The sequence below is a fragment of the Mastacembelus armatus genome, chromosome 11, assembly GCF_900324485.2.
Source record: "Mastacembelus armatus chromosome 11, fMasArm1.2, whole genome shotgun sequence".
NCBI classification, from domain to species: Eukaryota; Metazoa; Chordata; class Actinopteri; order Synbranchiformes; family Mastacembelidae; genus Mastacembelus; species Mastacembelus armatus.
In genome coordinates this window covers 21,714,003-21,728,174 of record NC_046643.1, presented here as the reverse complement: position 1 = coordinate 21,728,174, position 14,172 = coordinate 21,714,003, and the positions used below count along the sequence as shown (strand labels likewise).

General features: G+C 45.0%; 1 protein-coding gene across 1 annotated transcript; it reads left to right on the top strand.

The window, feature by feature from the left end:
- The first annotated feature begins 804 nt into the window (after window positions 1–804).
- atf6b (activating transcription factor 6 beta) lies at window positions 805–12,657 on the top strand. The gene is made up of 17 exons (XM_026300916.1): window positions 805–877; window positions 2,514–2,593; window positions 3,016–3,097; window positions 3,954–4,013; window positions 4,093–4,172; window positions 4,614–4,800; window positions 5,278–5,442; window positions 5,537–5,706; window positions 6,162–6,341; window positions 7,284–7,366; window positions 7,678–7,884; window positions 8,230–8,337; window positions 8,477–8,576; window positions 8,757–8,824; window positions 9,211–9,310; window positions 9,592–9,676; window positions 10,739–12,657. The coding sequence occupies exons 1-17, from the start codon at window positions 805–807 to the stop codon at window positions 11,053–11,055; spliced, it is 2,145 nt and encodes a 714-aa protein (XP_026156701.1). The 3' UTR covers window positions 11,056–12,657.
- The last annotated feature ends 1,515 nt before the right edge of the window (window positions 12,658–14,172 follow it).

Genomic DNA, 14,172 nt, shown 5'->3' with positions numbered 1-14,172 from the left:
GACATCCGCAGGTCCACACAGCACCCGCCCCGTTCTCAGGTGGATTTTTGTTGGTTTAAAACAAACAAAGCCAATAATAATTAATAATAATAATAAACAATAATAATAGGTACAATCCTACAGTGTTTCAGTTTGTCGTCATTCACTAGGTTTATGTAATGAGCCCCCTCTCCTCCGGTGGAATAAAAGGGGATATTTGCAGCAGCAGGTTGTATTTAAACCTTTATGATTCTACGTATTTTTATTTTATTTCTTGCACAAACCGACGTAACGTTTTGTTTTCGTAACGCCTGAATCAACGTGACTCTCACCGTTTGTTCTGCTGAGCTGCGATTGGTCAGAGCGCGCGTCCATCAAACACGACCCTCCAATTCTCTGACGCTGATTGGTCGATTACCTGTCAATCAAAAAGTGGCCATTCAAATTGGCCAACTCGCCCTTACGTCCCCCTCATTGTGCGATAGGCCGCTTAGTGGTCCAATCACAAGCGTCCTGTCATCTTATTGGACGGTATATGTGTCAATTAAACGTATCTTTGTTGCCATTGGCTGCTTCTTTACGAGTGGGCGGTAAAATTCCGGAAAAAAACGGTTTCCTTGTCTGTCATATGCGAAGCAACGCGAGAGGCGAAATATTTCCTGGAATTAAATTGAACAAAACACCAGTTTCCGGGCGGAGGACAAACCACATCAGCTCCGAGTCTACATGGTCTGTTAACTTTGAGTGTCAGTGGGTCTTAATGCTCGAGCTAGAGCCGCTGCTCGGTGTCTGTTAGCCGCCGTGAGGACCTCCGCCTTCGAAGCCATGGCGGCGGATCTGCTGTCCGACCTGGACAGTCGCTTCTTCGCCGACAACCTCCTGACGAGCGAGGACTGGGGTCAGTAAACACCCAAGGCTCAGCAAGGGAACCCGAGGGAGGCTGTTGGGGTGAAGCACAAGCCCGGATGGTGCCTCCCCCAGAGACGAGGCGCCCCGGGGCGTCAAAGCGTCTCCAGCCTCCTGTTTCTTCTGGTTTGGTCCTGAACCAGAAGAAACCTAAACACTTGTCTCCTAAAGGGTTAATTAGACGGTAAATGCGTTAAAGTGTGCGGGGTCACCGATGTGTGTGTGTGTGTGCGGGCGGAGCCGTGATCACGCATGAACCCCGCATGTGTAGTTTATAGTCACCAGAGGAAGAGGAAGTGGGCTCTGACAGACCAGATAGACCATACATGCACATGTTGGTTTGGGTGACTGATCGATTCATGAATAAAATAATAACTAATAATTAATGAAGAAAGTTACTGAGTGGAATTGAATGTAACGGGACTGTCTGTTGACAGACAACAGACCGTCTGTTGACCGTCTGTTTCCCACAGAATAAAAACAAACAGCTTTTACAGCTCAGTGGGTTTTCTGCAGTCGGTCAATAAACCCCATCAGATCAGATTAGATCGAACTTTAATGGTTCCTGTGAGAGAACTGGGTCAACTCAGCAGCAGGAGCAGAAACAGCTTAAACAACGAGATAATTAAATATAAATATCAGAGTTTCAAAAAAATCTAAATAGCGTCTAAATATCTCAGAGCACAAAGTGACATGTCCTGTTTTTCTCATTTCACCATCGTTTAAGACAAACGTGTTCTTGCACCTTGGAAGGTGATAATGGGTCATTGCAGCTCCAGGTAAATGTGACATAAACTATGAGTTTAGTTAACAAACCTCTTCAGTCCAACTGTGTGTGTGTGTGTGTGTGTGTCACGTCTTGCAGGATGTGGGAGCGTGTGTGCTCGTGCACAGAACAAACATCAGCTGGTTAAAAACCTTGTGGTTCTCACCTGTTCTGTCTGACAGGACAGGATGATGGTCCGGGAATGGAAACCTGTTTCTAAGTAATTTGCCTGTGCACCACCTCGTTGTCCTCGGGCTGCTGGGGTGCGATGACACTTTGGTTCCCAGGGTGAATTAGATGAACGAAAGGACGACGCAGCTCGTTTTGTCTTCAGGGTTTTGTTGTTGAGCTGACAAGGTCAAGTACAGGAAGCGATAACAACCTGACTCGAACCTGGTTTAAACTGGTTTATCATGTCAGTTCAAACACCAGAGTTACAGTTACTTCCTTTACAGGTTCATCTGGCTTTTGTTTTGTCTGACCTGCAGGTTCAGTGTCAGAAAGCAGTGCGAGGTGCCTGCTGATATTTCCCAAAGGCTGAGATGATCGAGTCAAGGAGAAGCGGCAAATCGTCATATTTAGAAGCTTTAACCTTAAAACGTGTAGACGTTTTGTTTGATCAGTGGAGGTTCATTATTATAGTTTGCAGATAAATTTCCTGTTGAGCAGTGAACTCAGTCTGCACCTCACGGCAGCAGGTGTCACCCATTCAGCGTGTTGTCGGTTTGTTTGGTGTTGAGACGTGCGGGACCTCACTCCTGAAGCCTGAGTCCTGTTTTCTCAGAGGACTTTGAACCTGATGGTGTTTGGAGGCTGCTGTGTTTTGGTCATCGCTCCTCACTGCTGCTGTTTCTCCCCTCAGATGCCTGCCTGTACCAGTGTGAGAGCATGGAGGAGGGAGAGGACGGAGACTTCGGCCGGGGGTTGAAATTTGACACGACGGTATGAGCGCACACGTGTCGCTGCTCCCAGTCTCAAGACGGATGTGATGCTGTTGCTCAGTTTCTCTTTTTAACACAAGTCATGTTTTCGTATTCAAATTGACTGATCGGTGTTGAAATACTGTCGACAAATAGAGGAAGTTTGTATTAAATGCAAAAAAAAGGGAAATTAGAAATAAAGACACATCTCTAACAGTCAGTCCTTAACAACCTCTGGACCACTGAGTCAAAGTTAAAGGATTTTGATTCATTTTATCGATATTGATGTTTATTGATTTTTATTGGCTGCAGTATGATTCAGGTCTTTTAACCGTCAGTGTGTGACGGGTCGGAGGAGATTCAGGCGGATTATATAACGCACCGACTCCTCCTCACTCCCCTCTCTTTTTTCCACCCTTTCTCTCCTTTTCCAACCTCTCACAGTTTGACAATGACCTTGTGCTCACCCTCGATCCTGACAACCCCACGTCTCCATGGCAACACCTTGACGACAACCTGCTCACAGGTACACATGGGCCAGCCAAACCCTGAAACCCTGAAACCCGGTCTGTCAGCGATTTGCCTCTGAAACCTGATACGCTGCCACAGCAGCCGCTCAGGCCTCAGGAACACGTTGACTGGTTTGGACTGATTTTACAAAATTCCAACACCGTTAAATGCCACAGAAACACATTTTAACATATTTATGTTCCTTAAACATGAATAAAAGAAAAAGACGTTATTGTAGACTTTTCTTATTGTCAACACATCCCATGGGGAAAAAAACCAGAACCAGTTAGTCTCCCGCCACTTTCTGACTCCCTTTCAGTGGCGGATGAATCCACACTTGCTCTGTAGCGAGTATTAGTGACAGCAGGACAGTGTATGTGGGACTGCGTCACAATAAACTCCGGAGTGTGTGTTGATGGAGATGAAGGAACATGTCTCACTAAGTCTGGTTTAGATTCAAGATCCCAGGCTCTGATACACCCAGTGTGTGTTAGGACACGTTCAGTCTGCATGTGGGATTTGATGACGACAAGACAAATATTACAAGTTTAAAGAGCAGCTTCCAGAATCAACTTCCTTCTTTTAAACCTGTTTAATTTTCTTGTAGAATAAAAATCCTTCTTTTTTGTTCAGTACTACTGTAGTAGTATTGTTACTGTAGTAGTACTACTACTGTAGTAGAACTCTTAGTGTAGTAATACTGTTGATCTTTGGGTTTTTTGTTTTCTCCTCCATGGTGGCTGTGGTTCCTAACAACATATTCAGTATTTTGTTTACTGACTATTAACCATGTGGCTTCCCTGTCATTTCAATGTGACTCATATGTTTGACAGTTTTAATGTGTGTGGCTGCTTGTTTTTGTTTTTTTTAAGGAGACTCTCCGGTGCTAAAGAGTGAAATGACCATAACGCAGCCGTTACCTGTGGAAATGTGTAAGTTCTGCAGATTTTTCAGATCCAGTTAGTTCTGATGTTGGGCTTTTTAACGAGGTCTGTCCTGGTTTGTTTTCAGTGTTCCGGGTGAAGGCAGAGCCTCCCTCCCCTGCGTCTTCACTCGGCTCCGACTGCTCGATGGCGTCACCAGACCCACAGGTGTGTGACTCTGAGCAAAACCTGTTTTGTTTAATTTATGAAACCAACAAACACTTTTTAGCTTCTTCCGCTTCACTAGAGCATCGTGAATTTTCTGGGCTCCGGGTTTGTTGTCTCCTCTGTGGTTTTACCTAAAACTTCTCATTAAAACCTGAAAAAATCGATGAATTTTCTTTCATGCTGCAAAGTCGCTGCCATGAAAAGTATAAAAACGCCTGGTGACGTTAAAATCTTGTACTTTTGGGTCAAATGTGTCAAGCTGATGATGATCAAACTGCTTTGGAAGGTTTTCCTGACCCAGGTGACCACAGAGGAGGGTGGTTTCCTGTTAGTGCCACATGCTCATAAAGAGATATGAGCAGATTTGTGGGGTGTGGATGTGGATCACAGATTCCCACAGTTTTTGGTGGACTACCTGACCGTGTGTTCTCACCTGTCCAGGTCACAGTGAAAGGTGAAAACCCCCCCACTCCTCCTTACATGTACGGAGACGTGCTGTCGCCCCCACTGGGGTCCATGGAGGTCACCGTGGCAACCACAGCCGTGCCCTCCCCTCAGGCATCGATCCAGACGCCGTTAACCACACAGATCCCGACAGTCATTAGTGGGATACAGACCCAGGCTGCAGGTACACAGGTCCAGACCGGTGGAAATCATCAGTGGGCTTTGTCCTGTGGATCACTGGGTTTTATTTATTTATTTACAGGTGATGCTGTGCAAAAGCTTCAGGCACAAAGAGCGAGAGTGTTTTTAAAATGAATGCTTTGAATATTTTTTTTAATTCAAATGCAGTGAACAGAGCAAACCTGGGCCCACCTGCACACAGTTAGTCCAGGTGCAGGTGGGTTGTTCTCAGACTGCCTCTTCTGTCTCTTCATGTGATCCCAGACTTGACTATAATGCTGAGATCAGGACTCAGCTGCAGGACTCTTGCTTCTTCTGCTCTGAACCCAGTTCTTTAAGACTCTGCTGCAGGTCTGGACTCCTGCTGCAGGCTCAGTCTGGGACCATCACACTCCCCGTGGTGATGATGTGTGATGTATAAGAATGTAAACATGGATAAAATCTTTGCAGCCAAACGGTGCTAACACTTGTTCTCCTTCAGTTCTGTCCAGCTCAGCTACATTAAAGGCCAGCACCATCCTGAGCACCAAACCTCCCATCCAGCCCAGACCCGTGTGTGTCGCCACCCTCCCTGTCCCCCAGACCCCGGCACCGGCCAAGACACTCATACTACAAGGGCTGCCCTCAATGGACCAGGCCAGACCTGGTGAGTGTTGGCGTGAGTGTGAGTGCTCTCAGAAACACATCTGTCAGTCCAGAGCCGTAATGACCCGTCTCTTCCTGTGCTCTTCCTCCTCCAGTCGTCCTGTCTCAATCTGTCTGTCTCGGATCAACGCCGGCCATCGTCAAAATGGAGCCCATCTCTCCCAGCATCCCTCAGCACTGCTCCAGCCCCACAACCCCGCCCACCAGCAAACCTATCGTCCCGGCAACCTCAACGCTACCTGGCAACAACTCCAGCGACATTGATGTGAGTAGCAGGAAGTCCTGACACAAACCGAGCGAGAAATGTTCCTTCAACCAGGTTAGGCATTACCAAGGCTGATGCATTTAAACTCCTCCTGGATATAATGGTTCTGAGACCTCGCCCTTTTTCACAAATGCTTCTTGGATCCGTTTATAGCCAGATGCTTTGACATCAGACAGCTACATGAACTTAAGCCTTTTATTCAGAAACAGCAGTTACAGTCAGTTTGGTAACATCAGCCTGAAGCTCCGTGTACCTCTTGACACCTCTTACATAACTGCTCCTGATATATGAATATTCAGTTCCCCTCAGGGTGTGGGATTGTGTTGTGCACCATAATTCACCATATTATCTTTCATGTCTTCTAATCCTTTTGCTCTCCTGTTTACCTGCTGTCCACTTTTTCTTCAAACCCATTGCCTCAACATTTTTATCCTTTCCTACTCCTCCTTGTGCAGATGAAGGTACTGAAGCGGCAGCAGAGGATGATCAAGAACCGGGAGTCGGCCTGCCAGTCAAGGAAGAAGAAAAAGGAGTACCTGCAGAACCTGGAGGCTCAGCTTAGGGAGGCCCAGCAGGAGAATGAGCGGCTCCGCAGGGAGAATCAGGCTCTGAGGGAGAGACTGGCTGGGAAAGAGGTAAGGAACAAAGGAAATTGCACTTTTTTCTTTCTCTTTACTTTATCTCAGAGCTCCCCCTTTAACTCAAACTACTTATAAAATCCAGCAATGAGGGTTTGCAGTGCTTGCTGCTCTTCCTCTGCCTTCTCTAAAGAAAGGTTGTTCATCTTTTCTCCAGTTTCGGTCAGGTTTTAGGCCCCATCACAGCACTGAGACTGCACTCATCAAAATGACAAATGATGCTGGCAGACAGGAAGTACTTTGTTGAAATTGGTAACTATGTCTCAGACCAAGTGACCTTGACATGTGGGGTCCCCCAGGGGTCCATCTTGGGACCCCTTTTGTTCAATCTTTACATGTTTCCTTTAGGCCAGTTAATACGCAGAAATAATATGTCCTACCATAACTATGCAGATGACACTCAGATTTACATTTCACTCAGAGCAGGTGAATATGAACTGCACCGAAAACAGCACTGCTTGTATATAAGTCTCTTCCTGGCTCAGCTCCACAGTACATCTCTGACATGTTCTGCTTGTGCCCAGTGTCAGGACTAAACAGGGAGAAGCAGCGTTTCAGTTTTATGCAGCTAAAATCTGGAATAGTCTTCCTGATGATGTTAGACAGGCCTAATCTCTGACAATGTTTAAGTCCAAGTGTGTCAGTGTGTCCACACTGAGCTGCACAAAACAAAAGCAGCTGTTGAGACAAATCTGTTCAACCTGTTGCTGGAGATCAGCGAAAAAGTGTCCAACAGATTCATATACTGGAAACTTCAGGAACTGCTGCAGCAACATAGAACAGATGTCAGAGTTTGTCAAACAGGCAAACAGTTTGGTTAAGATGTAGAAAGAATTTCATAACTAATTTTTCATCTTTTCTGTGGATATTGTTTTGGAGCACAGTATTTCTGAATAAAGAGCACTGCTAAATGTCCATTCACTTTTTTTGGTTTTTCAGGGTAGTGACTCAGCGAGTAACAAGAGAGCCATCTGCGTCATGGCTGTTCTGCTGTTCATGACCTTCAGCTTTGGACCCGTCAGGTATTCTGCTCCCCTCACCTTCCAAGACAAATGCACTTTTTCTTTTCTTGGTTGTGATCCACTGATCTTCATGAGAGACGACTCTTTAGTGTTTGTTTTTGTGTTTTCTTCACACAGTCTTCTTTGTATCTTCAATGTTTTGGTAAATCTGGGTTAATGTGCACACAATACACAACGATAGTGACATTGATGATCTCAGGTCAGAATCATCAGTCCTCAGTTGGACTTTCATGAAATCTACAATGTCAGAAAGTGTGTATGAAAATAAGTCCATAAATATGTTCTGACATGACCCTTATTTGTCTCTGCAGCATCTCAGACAGGACACTGTCCACAGGCCTGCAGGACAGCGTGGACTCGACATTTTCACGCCGGCACCTGCTGGAGATCAACCAGCAGCAACAGGCTGAGCCTCCGAGCAGAGTGGAGGACAAGACGGAGGTGGAGGAGGACGGAGGAGACGAGCGATGGAAGAGGGGAGAGGCTGAGAGATACACCCCCGAGTCTTATCAGTTCAGGTGAGAGACATTGATCCTACTGATAAATAAGTGACTTGATCGTCTGCGTAACAGGAGCGACGGTTAATGATTTCTGAACCTCAGCTGGACCAAATGTGTTTTAACAACCCTCTCCTATACTTACCACACTGTCTCAGTCTGTGAAAATGAAAATGGATTTCACACTTTATCACTGCAGACCTCAAGCTGTTAAAAACATGCAGGTTTTCCTGTTTTCATTTACCAGAACTGGTTCTTCAACACATCAGTCATGTGGGTTCAAGGTTGTTCTACTGCTTTTCCTGCAGCAGAGTGTACTGCATTCATTCTGAAAGCTAATCTGTCCACGTCTGCACGTGTCTGCAGGAATTTCAGTGAAATGTTCAGTGACATGAAGGACCTGGTTCTTCAGGACATCGACCAATACTTCACCTCCTCAGACTGCAGGCAGTTCAACCGCTCTGAGTCTCTCAGGTCGGTCACACAGCCAACGAGTTCATTCACTGATTCTCCTCCAGCTCCTCATCAACCTTCATAACCAGCAGACACAAAACAGAAGCCACACAGCTCTGCTCGGCTTTTCAGCTTTTCTCCTGACCTGTTGTTGTTTCAGGCTGGCGGATGAGCTGCGAGGGTGGGTCCACCGACACCAGATCGACCGCAAGAAGTCTGGAGGAAAACCAAAGATCGCCAAGAAGGCCAAGATGGCTCAGGTAGAAGTCTGTCTCTTCTTTCAACACTGATGCTGTGGATACTTTGCTTTTCAAATCAAGTACTGAATCCATGTTGTTGAGGAAGAGAACAGAGAATCTGAGGTTTAGTTCTGTGTTTTTTGTTTATTTAGGAATCATTAAAGTTGGTATTGATTGTCTTCCTGTGTAACGTTGATACAGAAAGCTCAGCTGAGGAAGACCAACTTCTCCAGATACCTGCCAATTCAAGCTCATCGTTCCATAGAAAGGTACAACAAGAACGTCCACCATCTGCCGCTTATCCTGGAACATCCGGGGTTGGGGTTGGGGTTGGGGTCCATCCTGGACAGATCACCAGTGTGTCATTCAAACCCATTCACACCTACAGGCAAATTAAAGTCAGCAATCCGCCTGACAGCAAAAACAAATCAACAAACATTGATTAGATTCTGCAGTTTCTCCTGTCATGTCCCACTGTGGCAGTGAGAGCAGATGTCTGTTCTGGTCTGGGTGTTGAGCTGTGACACACTGAGGGGCAGGTTGTCAGTTATTAGATAGGAGTCAAGAGAAATGCAAATTTCTGCTGAACTGAAAAGTGAAACTGTGTTTGCATAAAAGATTTTAATACCGACCCCGATCTGTTTCGTCTGTGCAGTCAGCTGCAGCTGCTCCCTGGTCCTGAGGTCACCTACAGCGACTTCCTGGACGCCATCGACCGCAGGGAGGACACTTTTTACGTCGTCTCTTTCAGACGGGTACGACAGCTTCAGCTCGGTGCAGACAAACCACAAAACCACCACAATGTCTCAGCTCTGGATAAGCCCTCAGCTGTTTTCTCTCTGCCGTCACATAATGTTTGAAGGATTTTTACTTGACTCCATGACGCTTTAATACACTTCAGTTATTTACATTAAGGAAATGTAAGTAAAGGACTGTCGGGGAAACTCATAGGTGTGATGATGCCCAGGTAACTTATCCATTGATCTGAGTGTAGAGCAGCTTTGCCTCTGAACGTGTCCTCTGTCTCCCCCTACAGGACCACCTGTTGTTACCAGCCATCAGCCACAACAAAACCAGCCGACCCAAAATGTCTCTGGTGATGCCGGCCATGTCTGTGAACGGTGAGTGCGTCTGACTGTTTCGCTTGCTCCCTGCTTGGCTTGTCTGTCGAGAGAACTGTAAATCCTGTGTATTGTACTCAGGAACATGTAAAACCCTTCAACACTGGCTGCGATCACATGTAGCTGATATCACTGGTGCTGTTTTGAGAAATGTGACGGGTCTAAATGCAGTGAAAGGTTTTCACAGAACTTTTCTTTAATCAAACCATCAGTGGGAAAACATGCAGAAACGTTTGTGCTGCTGCTGCTTCACGAGTGTCAAACTTAAAGTGAGCAGGTGTTATCAGGGGAGTCCTCTCAGGAACCTCCTAATGCTCCTCACTATCTTCAGTCCCTCCTGCAAGAGTCCACAGAGCCGTTGTACAGACAAGTAAACAGTTTGTGCAGGTCAAAATCATATTCTCTAACTGCTATATGCTGCAAACTACATGGAGAAAAACACCTGAGCAGTGAAAACCTAATAGGTCTCTGTATTCTGGGTCAAAGGTCAGTATTAAAGGTCTTCCACAGGTACAACAGTGAAATTTATTGTGAAAACTCCTCCATGCACGTCTCACCGCTGAGTTCTGCTCCGAAAGTCTTGTTCTTCCTGTTTTTCCTGCACAGACCTGAGGACTCTGGTGGGCACTGTACCAAAAGACATTCCTCACATGCCTGGTTCTGCATGATCTGATCTGCAAACCTGCACCTGAAATAGAATTTATGACAAACCGGCCTCTGATTAACTGCTTCAGTCCTCACACACGTGTTTTAAAGGTGAACAGATGTGGGCTGATGTTAAAGACCCATCAGTGTCAGCTCATGGTCTCTGCTCTGGACAGGGTCTTCATCCAACAGCTTTATAAGCCAGAGTCCATGTGAACTGGGGAGTTGGAAGCCGTTTAGTCTAGTTTGTGTCATGTTGTGTTGATATAACTCAGTGGTCAGATTAATAGGTACACCTGTCTAATCCAGTAGATCCCTGCAGTAGATCCTGTGTCATGGAGACAGTAATGTCAAAAAGCTGAGAATGACTGTATGTGTCCTGTATTCCTGTCCCCCCAATGCCCCGCCCCACCCCAGAGAGTCTGTATAACTCGTCTCAGGGCTACGAGATGATGATGCAGGTTGACTGTGAGGTCATGGACACTCGAATCATCCCCATCAAGTCGTCCGCCGTCCCACCGTCTCTCCGAGACCCTCCTCCTCCTCGCCCTGCCTCCTCCCACCACCACCACCATAGTCCTCACCATCACCACGGCAACCACACATCACTGCGAGGGCGCCACCAGCATCATCCGTCCTCATCTTCTTCAGCATCCTCCTCCTCTCCGAGGGATCGTTTACCCGCTCGCCGACAGTCGTCCGAGTATCTGATCAGCCAATCAGAAGGCCTCTGATGAGGCGTCGCCATGGTGATGAGACAACAGGGAGATTATCTGATGGTTAATGGTCTGAGAAGGACATCTGAACATTGAGACAGATCTGTTTTAAAAATAACGTCATCATCCCTCCAACATGGAACATTTCTCTGAGACGTTTCTCTCCGGTCTGTAATTGGTGCTGTCGCTGTAAATGATCTCAGCAGAGCTACAGCGATACTCAAAACCCAACTCAGAGTTTATGGTTGAAACAAACAAAATCTTCTTAAGAAGACAACATCCTAATCTATAGGAATCCATTTCTAAAAAAGAGAGTGGGACGCAGACACAGCAGCACACTGCACTTAGAAAAATGTACAGTTCGACCGGCGTGGATCGGACGCTGTCATGGTGGTTTGTTTGGGCACCGAAGCGCCGACACTTCTCGGTTTTAGACCATCAGAAAAGACGAGCTGTGGCAGCAGGGAGTGTGTCACACCCGGTCCAGGTGGCGTCGCTCAACAATCTAAAATGTCGGAGCTGTTTTTGCTGCACTGAAAACAAACCCATGTCAGATCAGCAGTAGCTGAAGATGACTGAAAATGTTGGATTCTGCAGGTGGTACTGAGATCCACGTTTCCTCGACACTGCTCACAGTCCCACTGCGCCCTGTTGTGGTTTCTGTGCAGGTTGTATATTTGTGTTCGTGACTCTGTGATTCAGACTGTATTCAGAAAAAGAAATATATAAAGAGTGTAGTCTGGGTGCTGATGCAGGTCTGACAGCTGCCGCGTGAAGTGGGATCCTGACGTTGCCTTGATGGAAAAGGAAACAAAAACTGGCTGCTTTTGAAAATCAGAAGATTAATCTGTAGCAATGCACAAGGAGGGTATTGGTGCGTTTAAGAAAAGCCAGTGAGAATCTGCTGGCTCATATTTATTTACACATAAAAGCAGCACATTTAATTATTTTCATCTGAATCTGCTGGTTTTTCTCACTGTATGGATTCAGTGTATCACCAGTAACAATGGCCGTCATAGAGTTTCCACCTTCCTGTTCCCAGCTCGTCACGATCCTCCTCCACGTGGACTCTGGCAGATTTATCCATGTTTGGGTTTTTAGAGAAAAGTCATGTCCGTGGGGATTATTTAAAAAGTGTAAATATCACCGTTCACCCTGTAGATAGATGTTTGTTTGTGCCACTTTTTATAATTTTTTATGTTTGTGACAACACAAAAGAAAAAAGTACTTTTGTTGAGACTCAGTGGAGAAACTTTGTGGAGTTTTATATTTTATTTTCCTGTGTTCAGCTCAGTGGACCAACATCCTTCTCTCACTTCATTCATGGTCTGAACTCACTTGTCGCGGTAAAATCTATTTATGGAAATACCTTTCTGTCTCTCTACATATCTGTCTATTGATTTATATGTTAGATACAGAAATTATTTCTCATTTCTAAAGTGCATTTTGTAGAACGTGTTTTTTTTGCTTTGATTTTTCTGCCTGACCAAATGTTTTTTTTTTTGTTTTTTTTTAAGAGTTGCATTATGGGAAATGTAGGATCCTGTGTGTTTGGGACTTCATCCATTTTTCAGACTAGAACACAGAAATGTAGTGAAACAAATCCTCAAATTTAAAAGACCGAGACAATGAGAGAACTAAAACTTTAACCTTCACATATTTCACCTTGAGTAAAAGAACAACCTGCAGATGTTTTGTTTTTGTTTGGGTCTGACACATTTTGTCGTCTGCAGTCTGTTGCACCAGCAGCTTTTTATCCATGTTTGGAAGAAGGAAAGAATCTGCTGCCCTTATATTTTTATTATTAATCACAAGTTTCTTTTTTTTTGCCGTTTTTTTTTCATCTGGTTCATAACTGGCATCACAAAGATTCTTCCTTCTTGCTTTTGAGAAGCAAGTGTGAATCCAAGAGATGGAGAAAAGGTGTTTGAGGATGTGATCATAGTTTGTCGTGCTGGACTAAAAACCTTTATAATCCCATCAGCATCAGAAAAATTGCCAGTCCAACAGTCCCAAGATTTTCAGTTTCATAATATTAAAACAAGTCAGATCAGCAGATCTTTGGAGCTGATATCTGCACATATTTAATCAGTTTCTAATAAATAAAACTTGATTAATTTTTAAAATTAATTTTCTTTATTTTTTTAATGTCTGTTTAAAAGGTACATTTCCAACACAGCAGAGTGAAAGCCTGTGACCTGTGGTTCAAATGTAAATATATGTACTCTATGCCTTTGTCTTTTATTTAAATAGATGAAAAAATATGTAAATACATCTTTTTAATTCCTCCGTCCTGATGAACTGCTGCATTTTATGTCTGTAGGAAACGATGTGTTGAATTTGATATAATAAAAATCAATTTTCAGTCACATGATGTTTGTTTGTTTGTGCACGTAGCAGCTGTTTTCTCTAAAGAGGCTCTGAAACAGCGGACGTGGACACCTGGCTCTCAGGGTGTAACTGCAGCTGGAGCAGCTGCTGCCACACGTTGCTGCAGGTTAATAGGCAGTCATGAACAGGTCAGAGGGTGGAGGCGTTTAGACAGGAGCTGCTGCTGGTTAGTGATGGATGACCTCTAGATTTAATCCCTGAAGTCCTTGATTCACTGCAGTGGAAGTGATAAATCTCTGCTGGGAAGAAAACATCTTTAAAGACTCTTTCATACTGTTCAAAATCATCTGTCTCTGTCTGATGTTCTGTTTAAGGTGGACTGTTCCTTTAAGGCTCCTTCCTGCTGATGCTTGTTTCAGCAGTGGCAGCAGAGGGCGCCAGAGCTCTACGAGAAACGCCGCAGGTCGTCCTGCTGCCGACGCCTGCGTTTATTTATTACCTCCTGAATTAGTTGTCGTCTGTTTATTAATCTGCTTCACTGCAGCCGGTTGAACCTGTGACGTAACAGTCGCTGCACTTACCTGCTCAGGTGAAAAGTTAAACTTCTGCAGCTGCTCCAGTGAACTCCTGACCTCTGACCTCAGTGTGGCGAACAAAATAAATCAAGAGTTTCCCCACAGGGATCAATAAATTATCAGTGAAACCATTCAAATGTCTGGGAAGACACAATAAATATAAATTCAGTACAGATGGAAGAAGTGTCAGCCAGTGAGCTGATTAGTGTGTGATCAGTGTGATCTCATA